At 41.6% G+C, this 27,372-nt stretch overlaps 1 protein-coding gene across 1 annotated transcript in view; it reads left to right on the top strand.

Moving 5' to 3' along the window:
- The first annotated feature begins 4,178 nt into the window (after window positions 1-4,178).
- Window positions 4,179-27,372, top strand: part of LOC101844513 (IQCJ-SCHIP1 readthrough transcript protein) — a 608,362-nt gene continuing 585,168 nt past the window's right edge. The window contains exons 1-3 of the mRNA XM_040752659.1: window positions 4,179-4,243; window positions 8,648-8,728; window positions 17,156-17,291. Of these exons, the coding sequence (XP_040608593.1) occupies window positions 8,661-8,728; window positions 17,156-17,291 (204 nt within the window). The 5' untranslated portion in view covers window positions 4,179-4,243; window positions 8,648-8,660. The remainder of the gene's footprint in view (window positions 4,244-8,647; window positions 8,729-17,155; window positions 17,292-27,372) is intronic.

The following is a 27,372-nucleotide window of genomic DNA, read 5'->3' as shown; positions in this document are numbered from 1 at the left end:
GGCTATTAACTTTTGTTAAATAGTTAGCCTTAGGTTAATATGAAATTACTCCCAACACACACACACACACACACACACACACACACACACACACACACACTGATTTATGTGTCACTGATTTTGTCACCCATTGTCATAAAATGAACTAAATTCAGATTGTGCTCACATTTTAACTTTCCCTCGATGCTCTGGGGCATGCTGGGAATAACATGACCAATGTGCAATTCAGAAGAGTTAAGAGGCTGTATTTAGACATAAGTGCACTTTAGAGTAAAAGCAATATTGAAAAGACTTTTGATTTTAAACCTGTCCTGACAATATACCCTACTTATTCAGAACATAGATGGAGTAAAGATAGAGAAAACAAACAGGCAGACAAGACTGACAATTGAGCAGGTTCAGTAGCTGAATATAAGGCCACAGAGATGAACTTGCCAGTCTCTTGGCTCTACCCCACTGTGTCTGATAAAATACTTGGCAAGATTAGGATGGGAGGCAGAAGCCAGACACAAGAAGTCAAATACTCTATTATTGGCCATTCATTCTAATATTTCACACCCAAGTTACATCAGAAAAACTCTCTTGACAGTGGGAAGCATGGCAAGTTGTCTGTCAATTATTCCCCATAATGGTATAGCTTACACTCCCTCACCACTCATAATGGATTTCATTTGGAAGAATTTGCAGTGCTGCGTATATGGGTCGTACCTGAATAATTCAACTTGTATTTTGCAGAGGCGTTGAACTTAAATATTTTAAAAAGATAGTAGCTAAATAGAGTAGGGTAGGAATTGCCTTATTATTTTTTGAGTGAAACTGAGCCATAAAGTAAGTTTGGAGCTTTGGGTTGGGACAGCCTCTCCTTCAAGGGATCAGCTTTCAGTAGATATGCTACTCTGTTATTTTACCTGATTGATTCATTGTACCTGTTGGAATAGCCAAGGAGGGCAAGCAAAAACAATTTAAGATTCTTGGTGTTTTAGCCAAGGCCAAGGATAAAACAGATAACTCACTTAAGAGGGTGACTGGAAAAGTAGAGGGAAGTGAGGGCAGGGTCTAGAGTAACCTCCAGGCTTGGGGAAGAATCTGGAGCTGTCAGTGGATTGTGTCAAATAAGGGAAAGGAAGAAAGGAGAGGAAAGAAAAGGAAGGGAAGGAAAAAGAAGGAACGGGCTGGAGGGAAGGGAAGGGAAGACACCGGAGGAGAGAGGGAGAAGTAATCGGACTATGGCTGGAAATACCGTGTGTGTGAGAGGCCACTGGGAGTTGTGGCCCTCACCTCCTGTCAAGCTATGCTCCAGCAAAATCATAAATCTGCTGACCTCTTCCTTCTGCTCCTCCCACTCATCTTGGTGCTCACCTCCCAAGAGTCACAAACAAAGGGACATGGCTGATAAAAACCCAAGTCACAAGCTCTCTGAGACAGAGAGGAGAGGACTGTGTGGGAGAGCAGAGACCGCAACCCTCAGACAGCTCAAGTGTCTGCACTGTTGCCACAGCAGATTCAATTCATTTACTCAACACATGTCCATTAAGCCATAAATGCTTCATTCTGGGTGTAGACACACCAGGTGATGGAGACAGCAGTCCTGACCCCCAGGCATTAGTGGGAGACACAGACAAAGAGTAAGATGAAAACAGGGATGATGACAGGTTGCTGAGGAATTAGGGCTGGAGACAACAAGCCTTCTAGAGAAGGCTTGGGAAGACCTTTGTGGAGGGGCGTGGGGTTAGAGTGTTCCTGAAGGAAGAATGGGATGGACTAAGAGAAAGCTGAGGAGATTCAGTCATTGGACATCATGGAGGAGATATGTTTTCTGGAACTGTGTGGCCTTTCATCTGAACAGACTTATAGGAGCATGGGAAGAATGAAGGTAAACCAAACAGAGGCAAACTGGCTTCTGCTGTGGTAAGACTTCAGATGTGCTACAGAACCCATCCCATAACACCAAGGAGCTACTAATGGCTTCTGAGAAAAAATAACAATGACAATAACAAAAGTCATTGCCAAATACAAAAGACCCAGATAAGACTAGTGGGAGAAAGTAACCATGGCAGAGACTATTTGTATATGTGTTTAATGATAAAACAGAACTTTCCCAAAGACAAAACTCCCAATGGGATTGTTGAGCAAACAAACTTCCTAATTCATTTCTGAGGAAATGAAGATATGCTTTGTAACTTCCAGGCCATGCTTTGTATAGTTAGCCTAAATATCCAAATGACAGAATCGAGCCTCTAAATAGTCAGTCGAGCAGCTATTTGGAAAGTTGGGTTGGTCATTGACCTTATGTTTAATATGATTTGCTAGAACACTGATGTTCAGATTGGAGGAAGCAATGCATCGTAGCATGACCCACCCAGAAGACTCCCACAGCTGAAAACAAAATGGGAAAGTGCCTGACACAAAGTATGCCAACCCTTTCCTTCCTGCTCTTCTCCCTGAGTGCACCAGGGAATGAAAGTAACTACAGCCCACACCACCAGTGAAAAAGCTTACTAAGAGCTGGTGCTCTTTAGTAACCATAAAACGGAGGAACACATGCAGCCTGCAAATCCACCTCTGACTTTCAAAGATAATTAAGGATGCCCCCATGCATACAAATTGTTTCTCTGTAAAAGTGGGTCTCAGCAATACCATTTATATAACCTGCATTTACTGATCATGCCTTTGAATGTGTGGTGAGATATGACAAGGTAAGAGGGAAGTATTGGAGAAAAGAAGACAGATGTAAAGAATAAGTTTATAAAACTGAAGGGAGAGTTTTACTGTAAAAGCAAAATGCTAAATGATCAATCCACTTTTTATCTGCCAATTGTCTATCCACTTTTCTATCTACACTGTTTGAAATCCCATAAGAAGTTGGGTAAATAGTAAAAATGACAGTCAGGGTGAACAAAGCCCAGAATGGGTAGTGGACACGTTGAGGTTATGAGGAGTCAAGAGACTCTGGAAGACATAATCAGGAGTAAGGAGAACCCATCCTGTCTCTAGACCATGTAGCTCACAGGGAAGAAATGCTTCCGTCTTCAGAGGGCTTCGGGGAGAAGGCATCCTGAGGAATTAAGCCAAGTTTGTCATTGATAAAGCCCTCTAAATGCTGAAACTCTTTTCTCTAAGCAGTGTTGATTTTGCCCTCACAAGAACTTAGCTGTTCCCAGAACCAAAAGGCATGGTTCAGCTAAAACAAGATCATTCAGGGACTGTTGAAAGGAATCCAAGGACAAGGCCTCTGCTGCTGGTGGGCTGAGGCCGCAAGCAGCCCAGCGGTAGTGAGCTGGACTGCAGAGAGATCAGAGTGGAGTCCAGTTCTGGAATGTGCAGTGCAAAGAGATGTGTAGGGTATATACAAAAATAAGCAAGCATTTGCCTCTTTCATAAGAGACTTGGGCACCTGGGATAATGGAGCCCTCAAAATCATAGATCAATACTCCTCAGATAGTGAGGGATAATTTCAGTTCTGCTTGTGACTTTCTTTGGGGAATGGTCACTTCAGCACTTTCAGGAAACAGATCACATAGTATGACCTCAGAGAATGGTCTTCCCAGAAACAGAGTACTATAAACTTTCTTTGCATTTCCTCTTTGGGATTATTAGGACTGAGGACCTTCTGGCAGTCCCATCAAGAAGCCATGTCAACTTTAATATCCCTGTAGTTAATGATGTCACAATGGTTACAGATATTCAAAATTCAAAGGAGGGTGTGTGTGTTTATGTGTATGTGTGTGTGCACGTGCACACGTGCGTGTGAGGGTGTGCATGTGCTTGTGTGTACAAGTGCACATGGGGACTACATAGAAGAGGTTACCAGGAGATAAGACAGAAAGTTTGTTACATGGCCAAGCCTAGCACACAATCATTAGAGTCTCATTCAGTAAACAGCAAACTACAGGGGAGTCATAACTTTGGAAAGAGTGCATGTATGTGGACTCACATAAACATACCCACCCTGGAAAAATAATAAGCATTTTCCTTGGTGATGAAAAAAATCAATCCATTTATATGATTATTGTATTCCAATTAAAGCAGGGATTACACTGTAATTAGTATTTAAAGACCTAACAATTGCTGCCTCCCCCAGATTCAGCGGCAGCTTGTTTAAATGCTGCTAACAGCTACTCTGAGGTAATATTGCCAAAAATACAAGATAGTAATTTTTGAATTTTTCTTTTTTACAGGAAGAACTGAAAAGATTACAGAATCCTTTAGAACAAGTTGATGATGGAAAATATTTGCTTGAAAAGTAAGTAAAAGTTCCAAGGAAGTTAAATTATTTGCTAACTTGAGAAGATGGCATGAAAAAATAAATCCTGACAAGGCAAAAATGAATAAGCAAATTTGATAGTTGCATATGGTATCTTTTGGATAAGAAGTGTGTTGTATTTGAGAGATAGTTAGATAGGTTAGGCTAGTCCTGCTGCTTAAGTGAACAATGAAATGCATAGATGCCCGCTACGTAGGTCCAGGAGCCTGAAACTTGTCCCATTTTGTGTTTGGTTTTAGTCACAGGATGCAAGCATAATTTTGGACACAATGCAAGGACAAACTAGGCTAATAGAGTATACATTCAAAATAGCGCATCAACATGAAACAAAATTAAAAACAGAACGGTGAAAGTAGTTTATGCTTATATTTTAAAATCAAATACTATTTATAGAGTATGAGAATTCTATCCTAATTTCAACTTGAGGCCAAAGGCTTCAAGGGTTTATTGAACTTTAGCATAACTTGTGATTTTATAACATGTTCAACGGATAAGCTGACATGGATCATCAAGACAGAGAAAGAAAAAACAGTCGTCCACTATTGAAGGCTTACAATGTAGTCTTTATTACTAAGGCTTGGCAGACATTTCCTCTACCAGATGTCATTATGGCCTTTGACAGAGGCAGCATTATGACCTTTTAACAAATAAGAGAGGGCTGAGTAACTCGTGCAAGTGTACTAACCAGCTGAGTGTATGCAGCCCTCTCTGTACCACACCAGAGCAGTTGTTTTGTTAAGGATTGAGCTGACAGGTGCAAGGTGTGCCCTAGAAGTGAGGAATGAAAACACCCAGGATGTAAAAAATTCTTGTAAGGAAAGACATCAGATATGATTTCTCTTTCTACTTTTCCCTACCCCTGGAGTTTGGATACCATTTAACCATCAGAGCCCCAGGGTCAAGTATCTTTACAGATGCCATCACTGGGAAATCTTTCTGAAGGCGTCAAAAGAGACAACCCAGGACAATGGCATCACCAGTACCAGTTCCCGCCCCTTCTCCTTTGGACAGGGCAATATCGGGTTTCTGTCTCTGTGATCTATGGCCTCATCATGCAATCTACTTAAGAACAGCTTCTCAACTAATGATTAGATGATGCTTCTGAGTTACACATTTGATCTAGGCCATTATCATCATGCCTGGTCCCATAATATGAGTAAATGAGAATAAAGGAACTTATCCATTACGGAAAATACTGTGGAGGTTCCTCAAAATTAAAAAGTAGAACTACTTCATGATCTAGAAATTCCATATATATATATAATCCAAAGGAAATGAAAATAGTCTATCAAGAGACATCTGTACTCGCTCGCCTACTACAGCATGACTCAGAACCACCAGGACATGGAGACAGCCTCAGGGGCAGTGAATAGATAAAGGAAATGCAGGTTATTCATCTGCAAAAGAATAAACTCCTGTCATTTGTTATAATATGGATAAGCTTGGAGACATTATATTAGGCAAGTGAGCCAGGCACTGAAATGACATTTTACCTCTTATGTGGAATCTAAAAAGTTGGAACTCATGGAAATGGAGAATAGAAGGGAGTTTCCAGAGGGTGGCTATGGGGGAGGGGGCAGCATGGAGGGGTGGAGAAAGACAGAGGAATGGGTATTAATGGTAGACTTTTATATATTTCATAAGAATGTCAGAAGAATTAATATTAAAAATTTTACCATAAGGAAATGATATATGTTTAAGCATACAGATTAAAGTATTTTAAATGCCATACAACGTATGTCTATTCGTAAACATCACATTAATACACATAATTTAGAAACTCTGTGTGTACTCACATGTGCACGTGTGTGTGTGTGTGTGTGTGTGTGTGTGTGCTCATTCCTGTGTGTGGGCATGGAGGCTAGAAGAGGGCACCGGGACTCCTCTGATACCTCTGTCTATTTCTTTGAACTAGGGTCTCTCTAAGGGCCTATAGCTGTGTTTTTGATGAGGCTGAAATCCTGAGGAACCTAGAGGTCGTCCTGTCTGTAGCCTGTTGGAGCTGAAGTTCCAAGCATACCTCTGCCATTTATCTCTTGAGTGCTGGCATCTAATTTCTAGGCCTCATGATGGCACCACAAGTACTTGAAACAGCTGAGCCTCCTGTCAACCCTAACATGTCCAAGTATTATCTATTAGTTAAAAATAAACTTAAACTAAAAACTAGTTGGTCCTTCCTTATCAACACTTTCACTAGGTTTATATAAACAATAACGGTGACTATTTTAGCTCATTCTAGAAAGATTTTTCTTCTATGGAAACTCGTGTTGTAGTGACATTAAGTCTACATCATGCTTCTTCATCCTGGATATTTAAAGTCACCCTAACAAATGTCCAGGCTCAAGGTCCACCTCAGATAAATAGAATCTGAATTCCTGGAGGCAGTATTTAGCAGCTTCTTTCAAGAGGTTATGAGGAGGACTTGGGGTGAGGACCAGTGTGGTTGATGTTCTTCAGCCTTTGCAGTTACTCAGTAAAGGCCCTGAATAGCCACATTTCCTGAGGGCATACTGCCTCTGTGATGTTCAGTCCATTCATTTATCCAACCTGGCTATGTCTGTTTTCCATTATTGATTTAAATGGAGGAAATGAACTCCAAAACTTGTTTCTTTCCTTGCTAATTGACCACAGCTCCCTATTAAATCTCTCAGTACAAGCAACGTAAAAATTCTCCAGCTCTTTTCTCTCAGGAAGACATGTGAACATTGGTGAAGTATGTGTGTGTGGGTTTGATCCGTGCCCCCCCCAACCAATGCCAGCTTACTCTTTCTCTTGTGCCATCCAGAGACCCAGGAAAGGTAAAAGCTGCTGAGAATGGCCTGTCTGTCTTGCAGATTTGTTCTGTTCTCCTGTGAGGATGGAAGGGTCTAGAAATGGGAAAGCACACAGACAGGCACAAGTCCTTCCATGCAGGGAAAAGTTTCCAAAGAAAGTCTCTTTCCTGGTTGTCAATGACAGAAAACAAATGCAGTAGGCGCTGGACCCAACATTTGCATGGATTTCTTGGTACATTTGCATAGATTGCTGGAAATTTTTCCTGGTTTGCTTCCAGGCAGGACTATGTCCTTGAAAACTGTCAGAGTTGATTGAGAATCCTAGGGTGCTTCTGGTGAGCACATCAGGCATTTCATTACAGCCATAGCTGACTTAGGTGCAGAGATGTAAATCAACACCGCTATTCAAAATGACCATAAGTTAAGTGATCATGGTGTCATAGCAGTTGATCAGTTATTCCCCTTTGGAACATTACATTTATTCCAATCGCTCAACAGGGTTTTGTGTCAGACAGTCAGTGACAGGCAGGGAAGCTATAGCTCCATACTGTGTAAGGCCAGTTGAGGGCATTTGCCTATACAGATATGCATGCACACATGTGCACACATACACATACACACAGACACACAGACACAACAGACCTTGTCCAAAAATAAAGACTATTAATAGGTACCTTATTAATTAGGAGGCTTCTTGGGAGTCTATTGGTAATGATAATTACTTATTAACTTAAGCAAGACCTTAGTCTGAGTGCCTTGCTTTTTTGTAATGATTGCATGTTCCACTATTGTACTGATATATAATGACTTTATTAAACACAGAAAATTATTGATGAGATGCACTAGTGCTAGCCAGCTTAAGTCAATAGATGTTTGTCATTTATAGTTTGTTGGTGATGTGCAATTAAGACATACTGATGTTTTCGTTATTAAAAGAGAATTTATTATTATTGTCTTTGGTGATTGCAGATACTCTTTGCCAATTTGCTAATTTGTAATTGATGGGATGTTTAATAGACTCAATCTTTACAATGCCATGGTTATAAGGCTGCTACCCTACAAGATCACGTGATTGTGAAGTGAGTCTTTGTATGCTCACCTACCCTGGATTAGGTGTATTTTTATTTCCTGTCTAACAATGTTGATTGTGTTACACACAGTTATACACATTACACACATTTATAGCACACACCTCCAAGACTGAAAGGATAGGGATATGGGTGTCTTTTCAACATTTGTCCCCATGTTCTGAATCACTTCTAGCACACACATGGCTGAATAATAAAGAATTAACAGCAAATCCTGAACCCCAGTGCCACAGAGTGAATGAAAGGATGTTTTTCTACCCCTGAGCTATCAGGCTGTGCAACAGCAGAGCTAATTTGAGTTTGCGGCGCCACCTAGTGGCCATGCAGAATTTACGTGTCTCCTTATGTTTTCCTACTAGGGGTTGAAGGAAAAATAAAATATTTTCTTTCTAGAATGAGATTACTTAACTACCCATTTTTAGGATTCCCTTAATAAATCTCCATTATCTTTTTCAAAACCATGTAAGTTTGAAGTATTTTCACTGTAAACAACGGCTGACACACATCATTTCTCTTTCCAGTCACCAGCTGGCCATGGATGTGGAGAATAACTTTGAAAAGTACCCGCTCAGTCTGCAGCCCCTGGAGTCAAAAGTGAAAATGTAAGTTGTTACAAAGTAGCATGAAGCAATGCGTTCTACAGGCGCATGCGTTTGCATTCCTGACACTCTTGGAGTGTGTTGGTACAGAATCACAGTCTTCATTTCACATTCCTGTGTCACAGGCCCAGCCAGGGCCTAGGCAGAAATGAGAGTGCTTTTAGCCTGCATCACCATCTACTGGGCAGTGGTAGGAAGTATTTTATGGAATTTTCACTCACTGTTTTTGATTTTTCTTTCAAGCCTAACACAATTATATCTATCGTCTGTCTTCTTGCCATTTATGCTCACCTACATACGTGCACAGACACTGCTTTTTAATCCCCTTCTTACTTCCAAATTTCATCCCCGCCACCAATGTCGTGGGGAAAACAACCCGTATAATTCCTGCTCTTGTGATGGCAGATGATGCTTCTGCATAGTCTCTCCCAATAAAGACCAGTGTGAGCCCCACTTCCTGTTGTAAGTGATTGTAACAATGAAACAGTACTAACCACACTACAACAACAATTAAGGGAAGCCGGTGAGATCCAGAGTGAAGCAAGCCCTACTATAAGGCAAGTTATCAACCCTTTAAAGGCGTTCAGAGTAGAGAAGGGAGCTATCTCATGGTGCCTCAAAGTATCCCATTCATGATTTCTGTGATTCTTCCCCATCCAGGGCCTCACTCAAAGGCACAAATAAGAATGGCCAATACTGCTTGGTGTACACAATCTTCTGCTCCCACAGTCCCTCCTCCCCTCCCCTGCTAAGAAGTTTAACATCCACAGAATTTAAACCTGTCTGAACTTGAGAGCACCTGATCATTTGCAGAGAAGCCCGAGGAAGTCACCTGAAGAAGGGTACCTGGAGGTGTGCAGCTTTGCACAGTGAGTCATTACTGGGTTAGGGGATTTAGACGGGAATGGGAGGACAGATTTGTAGTATCCTGCTGAGTGAGGAAAGTAGACACCCGCATGACTGCAAATCTGTGCCAACCTTACATGTCCTTGAGACGATCACCACAGTGTGAGCATCCAGCCTATGCCTCATGAAAGCCCAGACACAGCCTCTGAACCATCCCGGCACCCCGCTAGGAAGTTCTGTGCCTCACTTCCTTATGGAATGAATCTGACTTCACTGCAGAACATGCTGGAGTGTGAGCATAGGTTGCCTGGTTGTTAGAATCTCATTAAGACGAGGTCCTGTTAATGCAAAGATACTACAAAGGAAAGTCGCTGTGTACAGGGTCAGGGAATGAGAGGGACTCATTGAGTGATGATGGAATTAAGTTTGGAAAATAGCATGGTCTTTTTTAAAGTTTTCATCATCTCCAATACATCAAGGCAGAGGAGTGGGTGCCAGCAGGAATAAGTAGAGGACAAAACCAACTCTGGATTTGTGAGTCCAGCCAGCTGAGGCCTTGTGAGTTTGTTTGCTGGCGTGATGGAGGGGTCTCAGCTCACTGAAGTAGGAATGAATGCTTTCATCTCTCCTAATAACTCTGAACCCTATTTCCAGTCACTGGAGGGGATTGATGGGGAGAGTTTAATCTTGCCCAATAATGGAATTTGAGTCCTATCAGAGAATTCACTCCAGCTCAGTGAGTTTTGTCTAATCTGGTTATTAAATTCTTAACTCCCAGGGCAGGTTGCATATCTTCACACACACACACAAAGAGAGAGAGAGAGAGAGAGAGAGAGAGAGAGAGAGAGAGAGAGAGAGAGAGAGAGAGAGAGAGAGAAGAGAGGAGAGGGAGATAGAGGGAGGAAGAGGGAGGGAGCGGGAGGGAGGGAGAGGGAGTGAGGGAAAGAGAGAGAGGGAAAGAGAGAGAGAGGGGGAGAGTGAGAGAGAGGAGAGAGAGGGAGAGAGTGTGTGTGAGAGAGAGAGAGCATCCTACAGCCCACAACTTCACCCCCTCTATGCCTACCTTCCTTCCCTCCTCTTTCCCCATTCTCCTTTCTGTTTCAGGCTGTTCCAAGTTCCCTTGTGCTAAGCAGCCTGAGGATTTCCAGGTTTCCTGCCAGTGGTCAGCACTTGGGCTTCTAGGTAGCTGTCTTCTTTAAGGTGGCCACAAGGCTTGGAATCCTAGAGGGTGGAACCACAGGGCCTACCACAAGCCCTCACAAATGCAGACTTTCCCTTCTCAATGACTGAGTCTCTTGCACCTCTAGGCATATCTTTTATGACACCCTTCCCCCAAGACCTTGGCTCCCTTACAGGAGAGGGCATGAACAGGGATGGTGTTCAGGCATAAAGAGAACTAATACAATGGCCTTTGTCTGAGCTCTTAGGGTCACCCTTCAATACCACAGACTTTGTCTTAGGGCCTCTGACCTCTGTTGGTGGTGGTGACAGCATAAGCATCCGTCTTCTCCTGATGAAAGAGAAGAGTAAGGGTCATTTTATCATACGATCTTCTGGAGACATCTCCCTCCTCCCCGATGGAGATGAGGAAGCACTGTCAGGCCCCTGTGATAAGAACAGCTGATGGTGAGCTCTGAACCACAAAGGCAGAGAGAGACCCCGGTGAGCAGGTAAAAGACAAGCGAGAAGAGAACCTGTCTCAGTGTGGACAGCCTGTCCTGTGTGATTGTGTGGGGCAGGACAAGATCCCTTCAGCTGGCTTTTCACACTCGGACATTTCTAAAAGGACAGCATCTGAAAGAAAGGGCAAGCCAGTCAGGTGGTAGGACGAAGCCAGAGAGAGAGGTGGAGGCCTCAATACCTGACACAGTGAGAGAGAGAAGGGAGGGAGAGGAGGAAGGGGGGGAGGGAGGAACAGAGATAGGAGAGAGAGAGGATGTGTGTGTAAAGTGTCAACCAAAGCATATTACTTGGTTCACAAGCACAACTGTTAAGAGGCCATTCTGAGTTTTAGACTTGAATGATCAATGGACTGTCTCAAGACAAAAATAATCAGGATCACACAGGATTAATGGAAGGCATTTAGCAGCAGTGAAAGGCAGGTTACCCACACCAGGAGAAGGCAAACCTCCATCAGACGTCAAGAGAAAACACCCAGATGAAGGATGCCAGCACAGCCTGAGGAGCACAGCTGAGCATTCTCCCAGTGGAGGCTGGAATGGTCTGGCCATGAAAATCTACAACAAACGAGTGTCAGAGCCCTGTGGAGAACACCTCTCAGGCCCCAGAGTGTGGAGACCACCTCTTTCTCAGGCCCCAGAGTGTGGGGAACACCTCTCTCTCATGCCCCCGAGCTCACAGGCCCCCAAGTATCGTCTTTCATGTCTGGGCCACAGTTTACAGGTTATAAAAGAATATCAAGAAATTCCTCCCAACCATTACATGTGCTTTGACAATATTTTATGATGGAACAACATATAGGTGTATTGAACATTAATCATGTTTTCATCTGAAAATATATTTGGCAAGTTTGGATAACTTGAGGAAAAAAAAACTTGCTGAGCCTTTAGAATTTGTGAGACTATTTCAGAAAAAGTGATGGTGAATCACATTGTTAATGTATAATCTTCACCTACTTGTGCTAGCTAGTTTATAGCAGCACCACACCAGCTAGAGTCAACTGGCAAGAGGCACCCTCAGTTGAGGAATCCCCTCCATCAAAGTGGCCTTTGGGTGATTGTGGAAGTATTTTCTTGGTTAATGATTAATGTCACTGAAGTTTCTGGTCCTGCCAGGTCCCTCCCAGCTTCAGCCCCAAATAAACACACAGACACTATATTAGTTATTACACTGTTGACCGATATTTAGGGTTTCTTATTGGCTAGCTCTGTCTTAATTATTAACCCATATCTATAAGTCTATGTACTTCCACATGGTCTTGGCTTACCAGTGAATGCCCGGACCTGTTGACTGCTTTGGCGGCTACATGGAGTCTCTTTGCTGTCTCTCTCTGCCTACCTTTCCCAGGATTCTCCTCATCTCCTAGTCCCACCTATCTTCCTGCCTCTATTGGCCAGTGATTTATTCATCAACCAGTAAGAGGAAGGACATCCCCATCAGACTGACGTCAGAGGTTCCTGTGACCCAGGTGACTGTGGGTGGCGCCACACCTTGGCAGGTGGTCTTGAGTTATATAAAAAGTCAGAAGCCAGGAGGTGAAAGTTAGTGAGTAGCATCCTCTATGTTCTCTGCTTCAGTTCTCAGTTCTAGCCTCCAGGTTCCTGCCTGAGTTCTTATTCCGGCTTCTCTCAATGATGGACCAGGAGCTGAAATAAACCTCAAAGCTGCTTTTGGTCAATGTTTTATCGCAGCAACTGAAACGTGATTTCAGAAGATGTGTGAAAGAGTGGTTGAGAGCACAAACATTGGAATTTAAGCAAACTGGACTCAAATCCCAGCCCAGCTCTTGCCTCCTGTGTGGCACTGGGAACCCTGGCAGCCTTTGTCCTCCTCTCCTCTCCATCCCTAACAGGATCATGACTTTCTGGGGGAGTATCATGTAAAAATGTTCAGCCTACTCATTTTTCTATCCAAATGTGCCTTTTCCAAGGGTATTTATATGTCCACCTGGTCCTCAAAGCAAAGCTTGTGGGAACTTTTGGGAATCCAGAATAGCACATTGATGTGTGATTTGTACATAACCTGCAAATATCTGTTATGTCTTTTGTTTTCTTAAGCAATAATAATAGTTTATCTGGGATTGCTCTGTTTGTCAAGGGGGGGGTGCTAATTGACATGCATATGTTATCAGTTGCCCTCTTATAAGAATTAGAATTTATTATTATATGATCCTATTGTGGAAGAGCAAAATGTAGGTCAAACTGTTTAGCTTTTTGCTTAAGGCCACAGATAATGAGAAGTAAAACCAGTCAAGAACATCTATCATGCTAAACTTTCTTGTGAGGTAAAACTTTTTCTTAAAGCTATTTCTAGGACGTGATATTAGAAGAACACATTTGTTAATCAGCTACTGACCATTATCTGGGAACTACCAAGACAGTGATGCATCTATGTGGGTCATCATTGCTCCAGGGGTTTTAGTCTTGCTGGAGGAAATTGGACTTGCTGGGAAAGAGACCCAATCTGATAGGCTTTGTTTTCAGTGTTTAATGCTGCTTTGGGGAAGCTCTCCTCTGTGTTGGACTCTTGGATCCTATGTTCCCCATATCAGAAGAACTCTGTCTTCCTAATGAGAAGAGTGTTCCTGAGTTAAGACCCAGGTTGTCCAAATTACAACCTGTGAGGGAGTGGTCTTCACAGCCTGCTAGCTCCAGCACCTTCCCTGGGCCTCCTGCCTGATAGCTGTCCTTTTCTGCATGTCTTTTCTTCTATCTCTGTCCCCTCCTCAATCTAATATACCCTCTAGGGCCCAGTTCAACTCACAGAACTCCCCAAACCTTTTCTGAGCATCTCAGCCTTCCTATGGAAACTCTCTCTTCTACTCTCAGGTGTCAGGTTATCTGGCGGCAACAGGATGGTACCCAATGTCAGCATCCCCCACCCCGCTACAAAACAGACACAAGCAGACTAAAGTCAGAAGAAACAAATAGCAGAAGGAAAGAGAAATAAGAACTGATAATCAAAACCTGACTTCAAAAATGTTCAGTTTCTATTATGAATGATACTTGTAATTCACGATGTAGGACTAAACAATCTATTTCAATCAATTCTTAAAAGTATATTGATAGTATAGTTTAATTTTAAAAATAAAAGTGTCAAGACAGTCTGTAGGCTGCATCCACAAGGAAGATTCGTGAGATGGAATCACGGTAAAGCTAGCATGAAAAAGCAGTGCCCATGACTGTGGCTTCTCCTCTAACCCCCTCTTTCAGCATTAGACGGTGGTATTAGCAAGGTTTGATGCTGGAATGTCTTACTGTTGTAAGATCATGTTAGAGGTATGGTTTAAGGTGAATAGGTAGAGTTGGATTAAAAAAAAACTTTCCTTGGGCCCAGAGATAAATGATATTGTAGCTGCACCATTAAAAATAATGTCATAATTTAGTACAATAGTCTAATATGACATAAATGGCTTCTTACTTTTGACCTCTTAAATAAGTTCAATCTGCAATGTAGTCTTTAAAACTTTAATTGTTAAGATCAAGAATAACAGGGTAATATGCTTTCAATTACATATAATTCTTTCTGTGTATGTATACAATAGCTTAATTCAGGTGTTCAAAAATAAAGCAAACTATATTAAAGAATTAAGAGGACATATAAATGTTTTAATACATATTTAAAAATAGTAAGTACTTTACTGAATATTTTCATACAATTTAAAGACATTGTTACAGTATTTATCAACAAAAGAAGATATCTACACACTTCGAAGAAATTAACGCTGATTTCTTAGTCTATGACTTAAAAAAATTAGTATGTCACCCCCTGGATTCCATACAACTAATGGGAAGGTGATCTTTCACCAAGTTCACCTTTGAAAAGCCCTCACTTTGGATTTATTAAACATCGTTTGGGTTTCTAAAGAGTTACACCGCCCCCTGGTGTTCAGCATACTGAAGTGTAACACTGCTTCAAACAACACATTTTCTTTTATTATTTTTTTTTTGAAGGGTCAAGGTACTTTTTTTTTCTTTGTTTGCTAGAGTCTTGTAAGATCTTGGATATTATGATGGCCATAAATATATTATTTACCCTTTGCTTCTTTTAAATGGAATATCTTTTGAGAATGTAACGGCTAGGTATTCACTGAGCTCTGGAAGGCTCGCAGGACTTCAGATCATGTGACTCACTAATGGCTTCCAAAAGTTTTCAGATGTCTCAAAAGAAGCAGTGAGATGACCAGCCACTTGTAGGACTTTGGAATTCTGTTTAAAACCTTAAAGACCAGGAAAAAATCAACAAGAGTGCATTTTGTTCAAGCACTGAGCAATAAAACAGTGAGAAAGTATCATCTGGAGCAGAGTCAAAGCTTGTTTTAGCGGGTCTGAGCAGTGGATGGAGGACCCTTGTATGACCATAGCAACTGTTAAAAAGACAAACATTACACTTGGGCTGGCTTACAGGTTCAGAGGTTTAGTCCATTCTTAACATGGAGAGATGCATGGAGGCAGACATGGGCCTGGCTTGAGCATTTTAACCTCAGAGCCTAACGCCAGTTAAGGCCACACCTACTCCAACAAGGCCACCTGTGGTAATAGTGACAGTCCCTGGTGACCAGGCATTCAAATATATAAGCCTGTGAGGGGTTATTACTATTAAAACCATCACAACAACCCTTAAAACATCTTTCTTTAGAATTCCATACCACACCTCTATTTTCTGTGAGGAATCTGACCTCCAAGCATAAGCCCAGGTGCTTAAGCTCCATAGATTCAGGGTTGGCCTCTGAGTTCAAGACATGGCTTTCATAGTACCTTCTGGATTTTCCTCAAATATTGTAACTCACAAACCTTAATTAGTTAGGAAAACAATAAAGTTCAATAATATGATGGCATTTTGTATTCCTTATATCTGCTTGCTATTGAGAATTGATGGCATTCAATTCTCCTTGAGGAAAGAGCTCCCCTTTGAGGAAGGGGTATAAGCTTGTTCATATGCCAATAACTTTACTGACCTAACTCACTCGGAAGAGAGTAAGGGGTCTGGTGTGTCTAAGAGTCTAGCAGAGGTAGTAACAGATACTAGTTTGTCACCTTAGAATTCTGAGTCCTGGCAGTTGGTGTGCACACCCGAATGCCTGGGAAAGTTCTAGTACACTCACTGAGTACCCATGAACTCAGACATAGTACTGCCTGAGTTTGGGGCCAGTGATCCATGAAAAGTCCCTTAACTTTAACACAGAAACAGGACAGCTGCCTATTTTTCAGAAGGTCTTTTTTTCCTGATACTAACCACAGGTTAAGGTAACAAACTGCCTAGCATGAAATGTTAAAAAGCCACCTAATGACTTGTTGCTATAGTGTCTTAAATAGCACAGGGTACTTTGAGGTGTTCTTTGGCACCTGTGAAGTAAATGACTTCAGTGTTCTTGTAGATTTTCCCAGGTATCAGGGCCACCAGGCCACTAAATCTGGCCATGCAGACATACTGCCCAGTGTTGTGAAGGCCACCTTGAGGTCTGTGTGTGTAGAATCCCAGAAATGTGCTCTGTAGTCTGTGTCCAGAGCCTAGACATTCTCTAATGAACATATGGTCATCAGCTATTAATTTTCTCAAATAGAGAAATTGAAATATTTGATATCCCATAAATCAAAGAACATTTAGTGCCCAGACCAGTTTGACTTTGGCTGATGTGACCTCCCCCCCCCCCCGGACTTCATTGATTTTTTTTTCACGATTAGTTAGCCTAGAAAAATCTGAGAAAGACAATCCAGTTGGTTTGGTTGCGGTTACTGTTTTAAGATCCAGTCTCGGTGGCCAAAATGCAACTAAAGCCCAAGTGTTGCTTCTTGCAGCACATTTTATCTTAGTTTCTCTGTCTCTAAAACTAGTTCCCACCCCCCTGCCCTTCTGAGTCTGTGGGTGATGACGGGCAGTGACATATTGCTGGGTTTTCTGCAGCATTCAGCGAGCATGGCGAGAGTACTTACAGAGGCAGGAGCCCCTGGAGAAGAGGAGCCCGTCCCCATCCTCCGTCTCTTCAGACAAGCTGAGCAGCTCTGTCAGCATGAACACCTTCTCCGACAGCAGCACACCCGTGAGTGTCCCTGCCAGCGTTCTTCGACTGGCTTGTTGTGCTTATGGACAACCCTGGCTCTAGTTCCAGGAAATGATGTTGAGATGGTTTGCGATGGAGGGAGTATCTGTGTCGATTATTTGCTGCATGGAAGCCCACAGTGAGGCTCTTGACATCTTAAAACTAAGGCAAGATTCATGAACCCCAAATGAACTTGACTGCGCCCACCAAGAGGGATTTTGTGCTATCTCGTTTCTCTATCATGAAGGTGGGAGCTACCCTCCTTATCATTTGCTTACTGTGTGTTTGCTCTGCTGTGCGCCTGTGTGATGCTCTGCTGCTTTGAAACTCAGCTTCCCTAGGGTTAGAAAGAGAACATTTGAAAGGAAAGATTGAAGGCAATCACAGGCTGAATTGGGCTGATATGCCCAAAGTTGAGTGTGCCCATGGCTAAATGGGTTACACATGCCCCTTCGGGCTGCCTCCTGGGCTCCAGGAAACCTGTTGCGTGCGTAGGTGCAGGACAGATGTAGACAAGCTCGGCTCTCCAGGAGATGCCCGGAGTCCAGGGTTTTAAGAGATGTGGAACATTAAGAAGATTTGAAAGGGAAACGTGGTTTTGCACATTGAAGTTGGCTCACTGACCACCAGTTTAAGAATTCTCGGGTAGAATATTGGATTATGGAATGAACCCATCTGCTTCAAGGCTGTGTTTAAAAGGATCCAAATGGGGGAAGGGAGCACTGGCAAACCGGAGATCAGTGATCGCCATTATGACCGTTTATGTATAAGTAACCAATGAAATGATGAAAAGTTGGAAGGAGGTAATTATGTAAAGTACATATACAAATTATTCCTTCGCTACTTTGCTGTCCTTCTGTTTGCTTGTTTGTTTTTGTTTTTTGTTGGTTTTTTTCTCAGTCATATAATGAGATCAGGCAAAAGTTGCTCTCTTTGGATTGTTTTCAGAAGACTGCGTGGCTTGGCATGTTATCTAATAGTTTTGTGTGGATATGAGTTATTTTTTAAAGGAAAAAATAAGCTGGTTTTACTGCAGATCTGTTTTCAACTGACCCCAGAAACTGGACATTTGGAGAAACTGCTTGTTCTCACTGGCCTCCTGGTCACTAGAGGGCACCTGTGAACCACATTGGAGAATGTTGGGTTTCCAAGTTGGACAGTGCTCTTGATTTATGAGAAAAAGAGAGTGAAAATTGAGTCCTAAGTATGCCTTTGCTGTGGATGCCAATAGAAAATGCAATTAAATGATTTGAAGATTCTACTTGAAGGACAGAAACTCAATTTCAGAAATCATTTTGTCTGTAGATTACAGGTTCAGATTCATGGCTCTTTTAACTTCTTAAGCAATGGTTCTCAACCTGTGGCTCGAGACCATCCTGACAAACCTCTATCTCCAAAACTGTGTACATATCAAAATAGCAGTAATGAAGTAGCAGTGAAAATATTTTCTACGTTGGGGAGGGTGTCACCACAACATGAGGCAGTGTATTAAAAGGTCGCAGCATTAGGAAGGTTGAGAACCACTGTTCTACAGCTCCCAATTCAGGACAATCGGTTGCCGTCTGACTCCGGTGACCATTGTGTGTGTGTCCTTTAGCCTTTGGGAGTTGTTGACATCTGAGGTTGCATCCTAGCCTTCCATTTCACTGATGTACTGCTTTAATTTTAGCACCTCAAGTGTTTTGTGAGTAAATGTCTGTCTGTCTGTACCTATGGATAGCCCTGTTTATTTGTGTCTGCTCAGCGTTGAATTCTTTAAGCCATTTAGCTCCTAAGTTTCTTGAATCTTTTTCTAATAGAGGAGCTTGTCTTGTTCAAATGTCTTCTAGCAATTGAGTTTTCTATAAGGTGTGTTGATCTAGTGACGTCTTTTGGCTCTGTGGGCTGAGGGACAAAGAAATGTCTAGATGTCTACAAAAAGTAAGAGTCAAACAGATATTAAAAAAAATCACTATGCCACCTGCTATCAGAAAGTAAGCAGAGACTGCTGGGTTCTGATAAAGGTTATTGATTGTAATATTGATATAGATTAGAGATGGCAGTCATGTGGAAACAACTGTACAAGAAGAGGACATAAGAGACACATATAGAATGTAAGACATAAGCAATACTATATGTTGAATTGTTTCCAAGCCTCCAGGCTGTCAGGAAAGCAAATATCCAAGACTTCATTTTGCTCTCTCAATGCTGGGCATCAAGTCTATGTGGGCTCTATAAGTCCTCTATCACTGAGCTCCACTCCTACCCCTACAAGGCATTAAAAAATATGTGCTTAGTGGTTTCAAATCAATATAGATGGGTCAATGTTCCATGATTATCACTGTGACAGGGTCCCTTGCAGAATCATTATCTTTACATATTTTAGGGCTTGCAACCCACATGGGAACAATGTAGAAAAGGATTTTGGTTTACTCTGGGCCACCTGCCAGACACACTGTTCCTACATCCTCAGGAAACCCACTGGGAGATTTGGTTTCCTGTCTACTGTGAGCATGGCTAAAGTTTATGCAGGTCATAGGATGGACCCTGGTCCAACGTGGACTAAGACTATCTTAAAGACAGGAGGTTCAATGAAAGGCCAACAAAATCATTCAGAATTTTGGTGCTTCCAGTCATCAGGTTGCATGTCGTCAAGTCACATTATGTTGTATGTTTTCAAGCTTTCAGTCAAAGTCACATACTGTTGTTGCCCTGGGTACGACTAGTGCTTCTTTTCCATTTTGCTGCCTAGAGACCAAATCTGGTCAAGTTGCCTCTCTTGTGCCCTGAGTCAGATCAACTCTTTCTCATCCCTCCGCACCCCCCCATGCCACACTGTCATAGCTGCAGTTACTGACTGTCCCAGCTGCCTGCCCCAGGATGCATTATATAGGAAACCAGCTCCTTGATCTGACTGAATCCTCCCCACTTCTGAGCTCTTATGCTCATTGTTTTGGCAAAGCATAGTGGCTAATATAGTTCTCAGAATGCGTCTGCTTTAAAACATGAAGCAGCAGTCATGTTTAAGCATGAGCTCCCAAATTCACCTTAAGATGAGCTGAAGACTTGGCTAATACTTTTCTTGGGTTCTTCATCCAGTCAGCTCAATGCCTGTGTGAAGGAGGTACAATTATTATCTCCATTTCACAGATGATGAAAATTAGACTTGAAAGATAAGAAGCCATCGTTGGATTAGGTGTTGAGCTGGAACTTCCATCATAACTTACCACTTGAAAACAAGCCTGCATTTAAGCATGTGCAAGCTGGAGGGACAGCAATCAGCTAATGCATTTATAAGACTACTCTACAATTGGATAGCTCTAAACAGTGAATGAAACAATTGAAAAAAAATCCATTTGATTTTATAAATTGCCTTATTCTGTGCTCTTTGATTAAAATCTCGAACCTCAGCTGTTCACTGCCAAATTCAAGAGCAACAGGAGGGAAGATAATATTAAGTTATGTTAACAATTTGCATATCAAGTGCCCTCATACTGTAGTGTATCATGTGGTAACAGGAAAGTTTGTTTTAGAAATAAGAAACTTGAATAACAACTGTTATTGGAAATGGAAAGTGTAGGTGTCAAAGTGAGAAAGAGTTAACATTTCTGCCTCAAAACCATTTGTTGATTAGCAAGAACAACAATGGTTACACTGTCCACTTTTTATTAGTCAGATTCCTGTGCTAAAATGCACTTAGTTCTCAGCTCTGAATAATCTGTAATTTGACTAATATAATGCAGAGTCCAAGATGGGTAACCTGTTTAGAAGTACTAGTATGTGTTCCTACAAACCCAGAAAACCCTCTGAGGTGGTTAGCAGATGTTTTTGTACCATTTGGCTTAACTTCATGGCCAAAACCCTTCTTGCCCTTTTAGGCACGCCCAGTTCCTCCTGTTGGTTCTTATGCTGTCTTCCTGGAGTTCAGCCACTACTTTCATGAGTCTAAGATATCTTTCAAAAAGCACTTCTTTATCTGCAACTGGAGGTAACATGAACTTTGCAGATGGATCAGTATTTCTATGAAGATTAAATGGCAAACCATCTGTAAAATTCAGCATGGAGCCTGGGGCTTCTGAGCTCTCAAAGAAATGTTTGGTTGAATCTGTTCTTGAAAATATTCAATGTACTTTTCTGATAGCACCGTGGGGAACTTGTACACTACAGAAAGGGAGGTTTTGACTTAGTACTTATTTGGATCCAGCACCTGTTTGAGATTCTCCAAATGAATCTACTTGTCTTAGAATGAACATGTGTGTGCATATACATACATATATATGTGTATATGAGGACTACAGAATAGGAAGAGTACATTCAAGCATGTATTTTAGTGTTATTCTTACCAAAGACTTTAATTTCTGAGGCTGAAATAAGATTTGAGTGTTTGTTTTAGCATGAATGGGTGTCTCCTGAGAGATTTCATGTCACACATAGTAAAGGAGTTGCAGATTATTCTCCCCCTTCTAGAGAACTGAAAAATCCCTTGTCCACAGGAATGAGGGAATCACTGAATCCCAAGTCAGAGGATTATAGTTCTGAGCAAGTGCAAAAACAGATGTCGGGACCACCTGAGGGTCCTCATGCTTTGGCCATCCTGGAGGGAAGAGCTGTCTGCACTTTTGATTTCTGGTGTAGCTTTAGCGTCCCTAGCATTCAGCAAGAGGACCTTGATGTGCACTGATTGGTGACTTTTGATTCATCAAAACTTTCCAAATATTCCCAAGGTCAGTGATGTCCCTGCAGTCAGATCTGCTTTGCATCAACCTCCAGTTTAATTACTCATTTTAGATCTCCAGTATGCAACCTTAAATACACCAGGAGAAATCTGGTGACTAAAAGGGTTTACAATTAAGTCATGCCCACTCAGGAGGAGAGCACTCTGGCCTTCAAAGAGGCTTTTCTGTGACCCTTGCCAGTACAATCTCAAACACTGCAATTGCACCAAGTGCAAGCCTTGTGATGTTTGATCATTCAATAACCTAAATTTTCTAGGTCAGGGGCAAGTTACAGGCTTTTACCCAGCTGTTACAGATTTATATCCTTGACTCTTAGTGTTTAATTCCCAAATTCGATCTTCCACCCTGTGTTTCAGACCCCCAAATAGCACAGAGAATCTAGTAACCTATGGACAAGGGAAGACTTCTTGATATTTACATAGGAGCAGAAGCAGCTATCTTTAAATCCGAGTCATTGAAAATAAATTTGAAAAGTTTCAGAAATTATTTTAACAATATATAACAACGAATGACAGTGTGCAAAAAATATTTTTGTATAAAATGTCTTCACACATTTCCATCTTATGTCTTTCAACATTTGTTGATAATACAGATTCCTTTCTCTAATATTCCTTAACTTCACTGTTTGAGGATATCCCCCCCCCAGCAGTGTTTGAAAATGAGTCAGCTGTTTTGGTTTGGGGGTTTAAGAAACACCAAGGCTCATTATGGAAGCAGGGGGAAAGATTGTTAGAGCTGGAGGACCAGGAAATCTGCTGTGAGATTGTGCGTCCTAATTATAACAAGGAAGTTTCACCTATGGTACCAAAATATGGCTGCCTAGACAAGATATAAATATAACAACACCAATAGACATGCTAATATGGAAGGGGGAATTCTCATGGAGCCCTAGTCAAAGAAGTACAGCCAAGCAGTAACAGCTGGAAGAGGGAGGATTGTCTTCCCCAAGCATGAGCCTCACATTGGTTATCCAAAACTTAGTGGCCATCCCTGAAGTCATATAAGTACAATCAACATGAAACTGGCTTATCAAGTTGTATTTGTATATTTATGAGCACACACACATGCACACACACACACACACACACACACACACACACACACACCAAGAATAACTAAGGAAAATGAGGCCAGGAAATTTAGAGAGTATGGAGAGGAGACCTGGGAGGAGTTTGAAGGAAGAGAAGAAGGAGAACAATGATGTAATTATATTTAAATCTTTAAAAATGATATGAGGTTGGAGAGGCAACTCAGTGTTTAAACATATTGGCTGCCCTTCCAGAAGACCTGGGTTTGTGTCTTAGCACCTACATGGTGGCTCAAAACTACCTGTAACTTCAGGGGATCCAATTCCTGCTTCTTGCTCCCACAGGTGCTAGGCAAAACACCCCCACAAATATAATAATAATAATTTCTAAACTTAGAAATATATTTAAAAATAAGAAACACTTAAATTTTTTAAAATACTAACACTAAACATTGACTGATATGCAAAACTGTGACTTCACTGATCACTAACACCTTTATCTTCCTAATATAATGAATGTGCTTTCAGTATCTGAAAGCTTATATAGAGGCCTACATGTAGATGCAAAGCACTAGACACTAGTACTTTGCCGCTGATAAACACAGTAAAAAAGAAATCTCCTTTTGTTATAGTCTCTTGAAGTGCAGCCACCACTTACCCTGAATGATCTTGTCTGTGCTCTACCACTTACGTCACAGAAGACTGTAGGCTGCTGTTTGAGACCCAGACCACACCCCACCCTCATTACCATCGCACAAGACTACACCAAATCACTGTGTTCATCTCATGAGGATGAAGAAAGATCCAAAGAGAAGCGGGATGTGGTGGGAATGGGTGTGTTCCAGTTTCATAGCTTTTTCCTTGGAAATCTTTTGGTCTTCGTGTTCTCTTGGTTTACCTAGTCTAAAAGAGACATCTTTGGTGGGGTGAGAAGGTGGAATTACTCTCCTGGATTAGATTCAATGTGTTAATTGACTTCACTCTTTCTGTAGCTATCTGAGTGCCTATTGTGTGTTAGACCACTGCACAAGGACACGGAGACACAGTAATCACCAACAAACCAAGCAAACCTGGCAACCTGCACCCTCACAGGAGTTGTACCATTCCCTATTCATGACCAGCAGTTCTTGTAACATATGGGTAACTTAAGGGAGATACTAAAATTTTGTCTTATTATTTGTGTAGAAACCTGGAATATTTTACTTTTAACAAATATCTAACTGCTACAACATCTTCCAGGAGCAGAATTTACTAGAGCCTGGTACCAGAAAGAGTCATGTTGTGGGTAACAAACAGATATTACTTGAAAGGGAGATGTGATAAGTCTATTTACTCACCCTAGGACTTTGTCAATTTCCATTGTGTCACAGCAAACTTAAACATGCAAAAAGGGGTACTCTACCACATTTCCAAGTTTCTTTCACCATAAAATACAATATCAATTTTATCATATCAGTCAATTGACCCTTGGAATTCAGTTGTAGTGTTGTTAAAGAAAGATTCCATGCATTGGAATTCCTAAGAGGCTCAATAGTAAAATTTATATGAGTTTAACAGTGCATTGTGTAATACTTCTAGTTAAGACTGTGGCATTCCCCTTTATAAGCCAATACTATAGAGCTATATTATAGAAATGAGAGTTATATTTATTTAGTTTGTACATAAAACTTCTTACATTAACTGGCTCATAGAATATATACACACCAAGTCCAACCAACAGAGTGATGCTAATGGAAGATGGGCTTTCAGAAGTTAGCACATAGCTTCTTTTCCTTTTCTGATGTAGAAGTTACTTCTTGGGTGATGACAGAGATAGGCAGAGGGAGATTAAAATCTAAGATTAATTTCTCACAAAACGTGAACCCCTGGGTATAATTCAGACAGAGGCCACACTGAGCTTCCCATTACTGGAGTCTAGATTCAGAAAATGTTAACAGCCACAGGTAGTAATGAAGGCTTCTAGCCTCATGAACAAGCAAGTTCAAGGAAGTCCTGAGCATGGAGGCAAGTCTGGACCGTGGAGGCCCAGGTGCCTCTGGCCAATTCTTCAGCCTGAGTAACTCCTTCCAGCTTCTTGGACAGTAGGAAGGAAGGTACATCAGTGGCCCTGGGCTAAGAAAGTGCTTCCTTTGGGAAACTTGAGGCTGGAAGAAGGCAACTATTTTGGCTTTACATCATGATGCACAATGTTTTGTTTTTCATTTGTTTTTATTTGTACATGTTTATATTCAATGCAATATATTAAAATTATTTCAGTGTTGTACCAACAGAAACTTCTATGAAAATTTTTTACTTGATAATTTTATACATGTATTTAATGTTTTGACCCAGTCCACCTCCATTCCCTCTGCTGCAGTTTTTCCCCATCCCCCTCTTCCACTTTTCCCTCACATGCATGCTCCCCACCCTTTCATAACCTACCGAGTGCTCCCCAACCTTTCATAACCTACCAAGTGCTCCCTACACTTTCATAACCTACCGAGTGCTCCCCAACCTTTCATAACCTACCGAGTGCTCCCCACACTTTCATAACCTGCCGAGTGCTCCTAACCTTTCATAACCTTTCATAACCTACTGAGTGCTCCCCACCCTTTCATAACCTACCAAGTGCTCCCCAACCTTTCATAACCTACCGAGTGCTCCCCAACCTTTCATAACCTACCGAGTGCTCCCCAACATTTCATAACCTTTCATAACCTACTGAGTGCTCCCCACCCTTTCATAACCTACCGAGTGCTCCCCAACCTTTCATAACCTACCGAGTGCTCCCCACACTTTCATAACCTACCGAGTGCTCCCCAACATTTCATAACCTACCGAGTGCTCCCCAACATTTCATAACCTTTCATAACCTACTGAGTGCTCCCCACCCTTTCATAACCTACCGAGTGCTCCCCACTCTTTCATAATCTACTGAGTGCTCCCCACCCTTTTGTAACCCACAGAATGCTCCCCACCCTTTCATAATCTACTGAGTGCTCCCCACCCTTTTATAACCTACTGAATTTGCATGGTGGCAGGTTTGCCCACTGTAATTGAAAATCTTTTATTAGGATACATAACTAAATAGAAATAGAAGAGAAGCACGCTACTCAGAATAAAATAGGCACTCTCTTTTAAGCCCCTTAAAACTATGCGTATATGTTATCTGTTACCAGTGATTAATACACATCAATTATAACATAGGCAACATTTTAGTTATATCATCATTCTCAATTTAAAACACCTACAAAATAATTGGTTAAAGAAAGTTCCCTGCCAACTTTTGCAAAAAATTAAACCTTTCAGAAATTGTAAGTTTTCATTGTATCTGAGACGTTCTGGTCCATTAAACAAACATAGTGTTAGAAACTGGAGAAAGTTGCTTTAACTTTTATTTTGCAGTCATAGTGGTCTGCTTTATAAAAGATAAAAGACTACCATTTTTAATGTGATAAACATTCTTTGTTTTCCAAGTAGATTCTGTATCTGAAGACATCTGCAGCTTCTAGAGAGGGAAAAGGGGGCTTCATCACTAGGCTCTTTGTGAGTTAATTATAATTGCTCATTTCCTATGGCAGCTCATCCTTGCTAACCCAGAGGCTGTTTTACATGGGAAGCATGAATTTATTTTCTCTGGTAGGCACTGTATTGATAGGGTTAAGCATATTGGTATAAGACCAAGTTATTTGCTGCAAATAGATTTTCAAGAAAATCGTTATGCTAAATACTTAACAGAAGGACTTATTCTACATACAGCAGCACCTATGACTGGCTTTCAAGATGACATCATTGGGTGTCATGTGGTTCTTTATACATTCCAGCCTCAGAAAGAGATAATCTGTGAGAGGCAGAAGAGTCTGGTCTCGGCTGTGAGGATCTTCAGAAGCTGGTACTAGAGGGAGGCAAAGCCGCTTGCACAGTGTGTATAGTGCCTTGTGGAAATCTGTTTTCTGCTCATTTTCTAGTTAATGTAGGTGAAGTGAATCGGCTACTTTGGATTAATGGGGGGCTTGTTCTCATCATAAAGATCAAGAACTTATCTGGACTCCTCTGCTCTCTGAGGCTCCTGGGTGTTTACGAATATATTTTCCCCCAATTTGAAGAACACAGACAAAAACCAGGCAGCTTCATCTCTCAGGGAATTACTCTGTTCTTTCAGTTTTGAAGATTTTTGCTTCAAAATCTGCTTTGAGCTGCTTGGTTTGCTAACCAGAGGGGGGAATCATTCCTCCTGTAGCATGCACTGTGGAAACTCTCCAGGTAACTTTATCTGCTAACAGAGTGGCCCTCTATGGATTCCTTTCCAAGCCGTTTTCAGTGAACATCTCTTCTTCCTCAAATGGACAAGGGTAACTGT

This window comes from Mesocricetus auratus, unplaced genomic scaffold (assembly GCF_017639785.1).
Source record: "Mesocricetus auratus isolate SY011 unplaced genomic scaffold, BCM_Maur_2.0 Super-Scaffold_100009, whole genome shotgun sequence".
NCBI classification, from domain to species: domain Eukaryota; kingdom Metazoa; phylum Chordata; class Mammalia; order Rodentia; family Cricetidae; genus Mesocricetus; species Mesocricetus auratus.
This window is presented reverse-complemented; position numbering and strand designations above follow the sequence as displayed.